Here is an 11,068-nt window from a genome sequence, read left to right as displayed (position 1 = left end):
TTCCAGATTCACAGAGTATACAACTCCAACGATGAACTCTTATGTAAATCATGGGTTGGGGCTATCGGGGCTACAATCCACATAGGCCCATTAGCTGTAAAAATGTACCATTCTGGTAGGGGTGTTGATCATGAAGGGTGTGGCATGGGAAATAGGTAGGGGTGCATGCAAACTCTGCAATCCACCCTTGATGTTTACTGTAAACATTAAGATCTGTTCTCAATAAAGTGTCCTCCTGAAAAAGAATTTTAAATAATTTGATGAAAAAGTTCATAACTTGCGTGGGATATTTGTTATCTAACGATCATATTATCAACATTTTTCCATGCCAATACTTCTAAGGAAAGTGAATGCTGTAAGTGTACAGCACATGTTTTGTAGGGTCCAGAGCTGGCCAATTACTGCCCAAGGTGACTTTCTTACCAGTCTTTCCAAAGAGAAGAGAAACTTTTTAGATACATTCTTCCAGTTTTCAAGTTGGCAGCTAATTCAAAACACTTTCATTCTTTGAATGTTATTGTGGCTCTGAGTTTTGAGTTCTGTTCATGCTCTCATTGCTAACTCTGTTATAAAACTCTGTCTTAAATTTATTCTTTTTGTATGTATAATTTTCTGACATTTAACAAGTTGTACTTTTTAAAGTCATAAAATGAAAATGTGGTCATGATAAAGAGAATTAACTAACTTGAACAGAGTGGAAATAATCAATAGTTGTGTTAGTAGAAACTCCAGGTTTGCTTAGAGCCATCCGTGAAATCTTATCTTGTCTTCCCAAGTGTCTGAGAACAGGAATCTCCTGGGAAACATAAGGGTTTTTCCTCTTTTTTTTTTTTTTGTGAACCATCCTTCAACTCCATTGCAAAGGGCTGAGGATTATTTCAATTCTTGAAAATCTCCCTATAGGTTTTGGATAAAAATAAAAACAATAAATGAACTTTTAAAAAAATCACTCTTTCTCAAAAGGAGTTCAGTGAAATTTGTGAGTTCATTAAGGTCCTTAAAGAAACATGAAACCACTCTTAGTAGAGGTGCTTATGTCATCATAACTGGAGCAACTCCTAACAAGCAGATCTGTATCTATGATGATACCAGTGTCTTAAACTGTACCAGAAACACCTTCCAGCAGCTTCCAAGAGCTTTAGATCTTGATCTAAGTCAAGCCTCATTATCCAGAATGACTAAGGCACTCCATAGGATTGTCCAGTTTTGATTTCATTTCATTGTATCACTGCACAAACTGTGGAATCGCAGCCTGATCCACTAGAGAAATTAGGGCAGCAAAACAATGGCCTGTGATGAAACATTGCCCTTGGGCAGCACTGAAACTTTTATTCTTTAAGTCTTATTTATTTCTTATTGAAAGGCAGACTTGCACACAGGAGAGACAGAAAAATCTTCCATCCTCTGATTAAATCCTAAAATGGCCACAATGGCCAGAGTCAGGAGCCTGAAGTTTCTTGGGTCTCCCACACAAGGGCAGGGTGTCAAGGACTTGGGCCACCCTCTGCTGCCTTCCCAGACTACAAGCAGAAAGCTGGATGGGAAATGGAGCAGCTGGGACACAAACCAGCACCTACATAGGAGGCTGGTATTTGCAGGTGGAGGATTAGCCAGTTGTGCCACCTTGCCAATCCCAGCACTGAAGCTTTTGCTGAGCAGTTAAGGCAGGTTTTTGCTGGGTTTGAAGTTTTGTCTTTTAAAATAACACACTCAGTCTACTTTCACTGTGACAGCTAAATTATCTACTAGCATTTGTGAGACCGTGAGAACTCATCAAAATAGCAGTGACTTAGATGGTAAGACCACAACTTCTCATGTTATTTAAAAAGACAGTTATTTAGCAATCAAGGAAGTTTCTTAGGACTGTTACAGTAGATTCCAAAAATCTCCAGATCATTTTAAAACAAAGAATTTTTTCTGGTCACAAAATAAAGTGTGTTAAATTCATTAAAAACACATAAAGGAACAAGAAACTTCACAAATAGCTCAACGACAAGCACCATTAATCATTCATTTATCTATGGAAATATTTGATGTTTCAATTAACTCATTGATTCATAAAAAGCATACTGAGCCCCTTCTGTATGCCAGACACTATAGGGAAATGCAAAACAAACAAACAAACAAACAAACAAAGGGTAACCATCTTCTTGGAATTCATATCCTAAAAGAGAGGAGAATAGAAATATCACAAATATTACACATATAAAATAAGCATATCCTATGGAATGTTAGGGCATCACATTGATACCAAGTAAAGGAAGAACTGAGCGGGAAACACGGAAGAGCCTGGCTGTGGATTGTAGCCAGGGCGGCCAGTGGAGGCTTCGGTTAGAAGGTGGCTTTGAGAAAAGCCTGAAGGAAGGAAGGGCATGAAGTGTGCATATCTCGGGACAAAGAGAATTCCTGGAAGAGACAGATACCAGCCTGAAGTGGGAGCCTTCATGCAAAATACAAAACCAATAGAGATATAGGTAATCAGGCACGCACTTGTCATCTAGAGGAACTGTATGTATAATGGACTATTATATCAAGACGTGAAGATACAATGCAGTATGCATCTCTACTTCCAAATCAACGAAGGACTCCCAGTGAAACTGTTCAGTACATCTTGATAATTGGATGCTGGATTCTCTGCCATTGTCCATACCTACAATGTCAGAATACATTTAAATAGCAGAATGATGAACTTATGTCTGTTTTAGAAGGACTGTATTATTGTAACGATATAGGGGAAATCAGTGGGAGGAACGGAATTAGGGAGGAGAGGGGAAATCCCAGAGGCTATGGAACTGTATCATAAACTAAATAAATATTTTTTTAAAGAAAGAGAGAAAATTGGAAGGCAGTGTGCCCTTAGGGAAGTTAGGGAGGCAAGAAGTTAAAGAGAAGTCTCAATGAACAGGGAAGCCATTTGTCAAGGGCTTGAAATTTCCCTAGAACTGAAATGCAGCTACTGCAAGTTATTTTTAACAGGAACACCATCAGTCTTGTATATTAAAAGTTGCCACCAGTGTTAATAGTCATTTAACATTTTGTCTATAGCTATGTTTGTGTAACATGGGAGTATTTTCTCCCACAAAGATTTGTGAGGAGTAAACTCAATGCCTGCATATTCCATCAATGAACTAATTGGTAAACACACAGGAAATCTCTGACTTGTTTTGTAACCCAGTTACCCAGTTATCTTACCTAGCATCAATTTAAGGTGAAACTTCACATTCCACTGGATGTAATTGGATAGATATGAAGTTGCCTGAATAAAAAATGCTTTCATATAACAATATTCAGTAAAACTTTCAATGTAATAAATTTAAGCACAGCTAGTACTGAAAACAAAACAAAAATGTATTCTAGATGAAGTAACTATTCTATAATCATGCTTCTTTTTGATCTTTTTTTAGCAGCTCGCAGGGAATTAGATTCTGGCTCATCTGAAGCCATTCCTCCAACTAACAAGCCACTTGTTTTGTGACTGAACATGAGTGATCCCCTCCGTGTCACTCAAACTTAGAGCCACAACACATTTTCACTGGTGGGAGGGTAAAATTGATATAAAAAATGGGTCAACTACCTTGTTTTCAAGAAAAACATCCTCCTGTCTTAGATAACATGTTTTTATAATATTGTTGCAATGTCCTTTCTTTAAACAATGGTGGTGAGAACCAAGGTAATGAAGGTTTTTCTTTTGTGAACCCTTTCCATGGATGCAAAAGGGAATTTCATTTTATTTCTTTTTTATTTTATTTTACTGGTCTAGGATAATTAAAAGTCAGACACTTATTTTAAATTTCACCTTTAGTACTGAAACAGGATAAATAACGATAGTTTCTAAATATTTTCAAGGCTGGGTTAGCTGTTCTTCTGGTACACTTACTCAGATCTTGCAGAGTTAGCTATTACATCAGTGACAAGTTAAATGAGAAGAGAATGATGGGGAAAATTTATACCTGGAGAGGAACCAAGAAAGGAAAACATTGCACTCAGTATTGTTAAAAATGGCAAGACAGATTTTATGCAAGCTACTGTAGTGTGAGAGTATCAGTATAGAACTGAGTTCAATTCACATCACACCAGGACAAATAAGGATTTATAGCCAATGGGCTGAATGTGAGGATTAGTAGATAGAAAATCACTACAGGAGCCACCAAGGGTAAAGACATTCTTGCTCCAAGAAACAAACAGGGTTGTTGCTGAAGCTAGCCTGGGAAGAGCAGAGGACACGGAAGTGGCTCCTCTACTCAAGGAAGAGGGATTCTTGTCTCCACGGATGTAGCGGGATATTTTGATATGGCTCAGCAGAGGAAGAGCCAGGCCTCACTGAGAAGAGAAGCCAGCCGTGCAAACTTTTTGTTCCAGAAGGAGTCTTTGTCAATGGATTGGTCAGAGGATAAAGCAAGAGACAGTGACACATCATGGAGAGTTTAGAACTAATCAACCTGGGAAGATTGACTTAAACCCCTGATGTCAATAAGTAAATCCCTTTAGATGAGAATAAAGTAAGGGCAGTCACTTAAGCAGACTGCATCTTGAACTGTGCTAAAGGCATGTTTTGTAAATCCCTTACACTCCTAGTGGCAGTGTGCAATTAAATTGATTTTAATGAAAGAATCACAACTCTTTGCTCAAGACCTCTCTAGTAGATCAGTTTTAATTTTGTTCCAGTGATGAGATTAAAGGATTTTGGCTGAAGCTCAACAGTAGATATCTTTAATAGGATTGAGACAATCAAAGGAATAATTACTACACTTGGGTGAAAACATTCTTCAAGTGGGGAGAAGACAAGAGTAAATCTTATCTTTTAGACTTTGTTAACATTGTTCAACTTGGCACCACGTTTGCTTGACAGTTCAGCTGCAGGAGCAACAGAACACATTTCCAATAGAAATATCCTGGGAAATTGTTTAAATTATCTGCTTAATGTGAGTTATACCATACAGCATCACTGCAGAAAATTTAGCGTTGAATTCAAGCACTTGTTTATTCCCATCCTTTTGAGACAGACCAAAATGCTTAGAAGAAAAGAACAGGTAACCTCAACAAATGCTTGTTGGGCATTTGCTACTGTCTAACGCCACCTGTGCCCCTAAGAGATACTTGTTGTTTTAGCATTTGTAGGTCAGTGGGGGAAATTAAAAATGGTGCAACATTATATTCCTTTCTGACAAATATCATAATAAGATATGGCTTAGACTGCTTTTGGAACACACAAGAAGGGTGTCTCTCTCATTGCTGAGGTTGGGACAGGAATGGAAATATTGCAATAGGGGGCACGTGGAACTCTGAGTAAGTTGCCTGGGCTTAGGGCTTTGAAGATGTGCAGGAAAAGAGCAGAGACTCCTGGGCAGGAGGAAAGAAGGAATTGTATGGCAGAGTCAATTTGCAAGAGGAGACTGAAAAAATAGAGCAGCAATATCAGGGAGAACTAGGAAGAATATTCCTAAAAGAAGTAACTGTCATGCAGAAAGGCCCAAGGGCAAATGAGAAAGTGTGTTCAATTTAATAGTTCAAGGAGAATATAAATCAGCTTAGTTTACTATCAAAGTACAGATTCTGGTGCGTTCTCTGGAGGGATTTGAATCCACAACCACTTAAAAAACTTGAGTGATATCAATTTTGTTGGTTTCTGGAACACACTTTGGGTCACAGTTTTTGGACCATTACATTTCCAGGAATTGGATCTTCTCTCTCTCTTTAAACTGCCTACTCCTTTGAACATTTCTGGCAGTGAGCTAGTAATTCACAGTGCATGACCATTGGTGGTTCCAGTTCGATGGTAACGTAGCACTTCACTTGTTCACAGATGACATTTGTCCGTGAAGAATGTCACTTCATAGAAGCCTGGTTAATGTAACTATTTTAAACCCTCTTTCTAAAAGATTCATTTATTTAATAGGCACAGTTACAGTGAGAGAGAGAGAGAGAAGGAAGAGAACCTTCTGCTAGCTTATTCATCCAATGACCATAGTGGCTAGGGCTGGGCCAGGATGATGTCAAGAGATGTTCATTTGTGTCGTCTACACAGGGTGACATGGGGCCCACACACTTAAGCCATTTTCTGCTGCTTTCTCAGTTGCTTTAACAGGGACCCGAATCAGAATTGGAGCAGCTAAGATGTAAACCAGTGTCCATATGGGATGCAGATGTCATGGGTGGGGCTCAACTCACTGGGCCGCAATGCCGACTCTTCAAATTGTGTTGTCTTTCCCATCTTGATAGATTTCATGGAAACATATTTCACAGCTTCCACATGATGCCAATCTGGAAAATTACACTTAATAAATGTTGTCAGCATTTATCAAAATCAAAATGAGACACCTCCAGGAAGCACTTTCAGTTTTTGGCATTGGGGGGAACTTAGAAGGCTGCACTGTCTCCTGACAGCAGTTCTTCAAATGTCAGTTTGGAAACATTTGAATAAATGTGTGGAATTGATCTCCCTACTATTGCCTGCTCCAGAGTCACAAATGTTCTGTGTCTCTGCAGATCAAGGAAATCTCTTCAATTACTGTGATGACTTCATCCCGGTTTCAACAGTATGAGAACAGACTGGCTGAGTTCTATGGGAAATTCACATCCATGTAACATGATTTCATAGAATGCCTCCCTAGACACTTTTTTTTTTTTTGGATATTAGGCATTGTTGAAAAGACATAGAGCGTGTCTTTGGAGACAGGAAGATGCTTTTCCTTTCAACATTGTTGCACTGGAATACCATCGCACTCACACTTGTTAAGAATTACCAAAGTTTTTGTCCCACGATCTAACTTGACTTTCTCATTTCATTTTCCCAAGTCTTACAAGTACAAATTATCTTGAAAATGTCCATGCAAGAGGCATACTGCAAAAAATGTGCACAGACTTTTAAAAATGTCTCCATGTAAATTTATTTCTAATTTCATCTCTATGAATTTTTAAGTACCCTCCTATGCTTGTGTGGAGTCACTTATTTAAATGTATTTGCTAATACTATACAGGTTCGGCATTCGAACAAGCATAGAGAGTCCTTCAGGCAAGCGGAGAAGTCTTCTGCATATTCATTTACGTCTGGCATTTCACTAGCATTTTAAAAGCAGAGACTTTCACATCAACGTATCGCTGGGGAAATCTGTCATTTCTTCGTTTCAGTCAAACGGGTTTGTTAACACAGGGGTGTGTGAAGAGTTCTGTACCTGGTCTACTAGGCGGTATAAAAGATACTTTTCAGAAAACTAATTCATTTCTAAGTCTGATCTTGTACTCTACTATTTTATTATTACCCCTAAATTTAGACGTAATTAGCTGTGCACAAGTAGTGAGATTTCCCCAGAGATGTCAGAAATCACTTGAGTAACGGAAATGAGCAACTTGAAGTCTTTCTCCATTTTACCTCTCAGCTCCCTTACGTCCCACTTCCAGGGCGCCCTGAATGGGACGCAGCAACATAAAATGGCCTGGGTGATAGCCCAGGCGCCAGAGCTGCTCGGGGTACGTAAGAGCAAGCTGATGAAGAGTGGCACATAGACTTGAATGGCTTTTAGAATTAAAAAGTATGCATAAATTCTTGAATCATAAGGCATTGTGGGCCAGTTGGCTTGGTCTGTGGCCTTATCTTCTTCATGTAAATGATGTAGTGACACCTGTTTTTTTGGGACAATTGCAGTTGAGTTTGAGGTGGAGTCACACTGAAGTGACAGCTTAAATGCTAGAGGCCCCATATTATAAAACATCTGTAAAAAAAAAGGGGGGGGGAGTGAATTGAGAAACTCAGAGCCTCCCGAAATGCTGCAAGTGACTTCTGGAGCAAAAGAGAAGCACAGACGTATTCTAAAATATCCAGAAAGGCCAGGCGCTAGAGCCACCAGGGACACAAAGTCCCTCTTTTTCTCCTAGTTCCGTACTTTCTTCCTTCTTCTCTCTCCAGTTAAATGAGACACCAGTGTTATAATTTCATTTATATCATTCTCAAGCTCAGTGTAGCAATTACTCAGAAAATATTATATCAAATTTAAAATTTAAATATATTTTACTTTATCTCTCCTATGCAAATTTTGTGGAATCTGTACCTTGTTACATCGCACTATCAGTAGCTTTTTAAAAAGTGTCACTCATGTAATTAATAAAGAAAACAGCAACAGGCTCATACTAGTCCGGTATTTGACTTGTGGCTAATTACAATGAGATGAAAATGTATTAATGTATTTGAAACATGAGAGCTCCTGTACTGTATGTTAGTGAAAAGTACAATGGTTATTTGATTCTATATGTGGTATTTCTATGTGAGTTGAAAACTATATAGAAAAATCTCTCAGGTCATATTTTTAAGATAATTAAATGATTTAAAAATTTTTAATGTCAAAAACAATGAAAACAAAAGCCATGTAGACTTGAAGTACGAATACATCTGTAAGTTTCAAACTAGCACATTTTTAGAAGAGAAATGTTGGGCCCAGCACGATGGCCTAGCAGCTAAAGTCCTCCCCTTGAACGCCCCGGGATCCCATATGGGCGCCGGTTCTAATCCCGGTAGCTCCACTTCCCATCCAGCTCCCTGCCTGTGGCCTGGGAAAGCAGTCGAGGATGGCCCAAAGCTTTGGGACCCTGCACCCGTGTAACAGACCCAGAAGAGGCTCCTGGTTCCTGGCTTCAGATCTGCGCAGCACCGGCCGTTGCACTCACTTGGGGAGTGAATCATAGGACAGAAGATCTTCCTCTCTGTCTCTGCTCCTCTCTGTTATGTGACTTTGTAATAAAAATAAATAAATCTTTTTTAAAAAACAAAGAGAAATGTCTAGAAATATTTAAAACTTTCACAGGAATCAGTTTTAACTTTCCAGTTATGTTAGCAAAAGCAAGCTTGGCAATTGTTTCCATTTTATCACTTCTTGAGAACATGGAAATGATCTGAGATCTAAAGTATATAGATTCAAATTTCAGCAGGGATGAAGGGAGGAACACAAGGATAATTTGGGGGACAGAGACTGTATCAAGTCACAGAAATAGCAAAGGGATGACCTGCGATTTCTAAAATCCATACTCTTTTCATGTTACTGCCCTGCATGCTGGTAAAAATTATATTTGCTTTTATTTTTGCTAATATTTTAATGGGGAGATTTGTTTATTTTTTCTTATTGAGAAGCAGAATTACAGAGAGAGCAAAAAGGAGAGAAAAAGAGCAAGGTCTTCTATCTGCTCGTTCTATCCCCAAATAGCCACGGTGGCAGGGCCTGGGCCAGTCTGTAGCCAAGAGCTTCATCTGAGGCTTCGTGTGAGTGCAGAGACCTGAGGTCTTGGTCCATCTTACAGTGCTTCTCCACGTGCATTATCAAGGGAGTTGAAACTGAGACTGAATAGCCAAGACTCAACTATGTGGGATTCTGTCGGGCCAAGCTACAGCACTGCCCCTTTTCTTTAAAAAAAAAAATAACATAGGCATTTTTCATTTATTATTATTGTATTTATATTTAGCAGTTTATGGTTTTCAAGTGATATTTTACAGAACGTCTTGCGTTTTAGAATAATCAAAACAGACTTATAACTCTAACAAGCTGTATACTAACAATTGAAGAATAGGCAGATGAGCAGAGAAATCTCCAATAACTTAGCAAGTGAGGAATAGTTGAACTCTGTATCCTGCCTAGTGAGTCCTAGGAAAGGCCAGGTTGGGAGCCTGACCAGTACGGTCCAGGTTGAGCAATTACAGGGCAGCTGACTTTTGCCTGTCTGTTCAAAGCTTTCTATATTAGTTTCTCTATCTGAGCTAGATTTGGGGCTCCTGAGGAACCCTGATGGTCACTGCAAGAGGATAGGGAGCCAAAGTTGGAACCAAGTAAGGACCAGAGAAAGCTCCTCTCCTGAGTCTAAAGGGAAATTTGCAATCCTTCTATCTCTGAGAACCACCCGGGGCTCCTGGCTGTTGTACCAGTGTCATCAGACCCTATAAAGGAGGTTGTGGGCTACTTCCACCTTACAATGTTGCCTGAGGAAAATGCATGTAACAACTGCAAGGACAATTTTCTACAACTGCTTGCAAATGCAGTGTGTCCATCTAAGCACTGTGGAAGGTGGTAGCCTGAAGTTTTATAGTCACAAAAGGACAGTCTATGGTGATTTCATCAATTACAACAGGATGCTCAACAAAAAATGCTCATTGCAGTGAAAGGATCAGCAGCTCTTAATGCAGTCCGAAGAGATGATTTTTGATAAGCCACTTTGTGTTTAGCGCATTCCTTTCTAAATATAGTGCTGACCCACAGGAATGTACTCTGTTCTCTTTTGTGTTTTGGGGAACAAACAGCGAGTCGGAGTCACCACTGATGTGTGAAGTCTCGGAGGCACAGCAGGGCGGAGGTGGCAACAGTTCAGCAGCCAGTCTGGGTAACTCCATCACGGCCTGCAAAAAGGTAAGCCTGCCTTGCCTCCTTTCTTCTCACCGGTGAACTTGTGCTCTACTGAGTGTAAACTCTCAAGCACTGTGTCAGGCACCAACACGTGTGAAACAAACAGCAGTCCACATTTTGCTTTCTCAAATAAGGCATCTCAAATAATGACATCATCAGCATCAAAGGCTGTAATGCGTAAAAATGGCCATCTTAGCAAGCATAACTCGACAAGCAGAAACCCCCATCGTCAAGCCCCCTGAACCCCAGCCTCACTGAGATTTGTTGTCAAAACCACCTGTGGATGTCTGGGCTTCGGATCTGAGCTCCAAAAACTCTTCACGGGCTTTGAGGAATGGATTTCTTGTAAGCTCCCAGTCTTCCTGACTTTTCTCCTTTTGATGTCTTCCTTAAAAGAAGAGTCAGCAGAAGCCAACTTTCATTTCCTAGAATACTATAGACTCCTGTCAAAAATGTGGCATTCAAATAAAAATTCACCCAACGATTTGAAAATGCCCAGGAGACTGACTGGACACCTAATGTGCATATCCCTGCTTGATGCTGATTTCCATGGGAGAATGTGCTTCTTGACATTCAAACAGAAAGGAATCCACACTGGAGTTTTTCATTTACTACAGAAGAATTAATTATAGAAAGCTACCAATGTAAATTAGGCAAAATTCCTTTACTGAAAATATTGTATGCATGTG

At 39.5% G+C, this 11,068-nt stretch overlaps 1 protein-coding gene across 1 annotated transcript in view; it reads left to right on the top strand.

Annotated features, from left to right (window-relative positions):
- Positions 1 to 7,338: 7,338 nt before the first annotated feature.
- LOC121158159 (SPHK1 interactor, AKAP domain containing) overlaps positions 7,339 to 11,068 on the top strand; it is a 125,553-nt gene continuing 121,823 nt past the window's right edge. The window contains exons 1-2 of the mRNA XM_040982777.1: positions 7,339 to 7,467; positions 10,236 to 10,382. Coding sequence (XP_040838711.1) covers positions 7,339 to 7,467; positions 10,236 to 10,382 — 276 coding nt within the window. The remainder of the gene's footprint in view (positions 7,468 to 10,235; positions 10,383 to 11,068) is intronic.

Source organism: Ochotona curzoniae, unplaced genomic scaffold, assembly GCF_017591425.1.
Source record: "Ochotona curzoniae isolate NIBS_2020 unplaced genomic scaffold, NIBS_Ocur_1.0 contig_3643, whole genome shotgun sequence".
Lineage (NCBI taxonomy): Eukaryota > Metazoa > Chordata > Mammalia > Lagomorpha > Ochotonidae > Ochotona > Ochotona curzoniae.
This window is presented reverse-complemented; position numbering and strand designations above follow the sequence as displayed.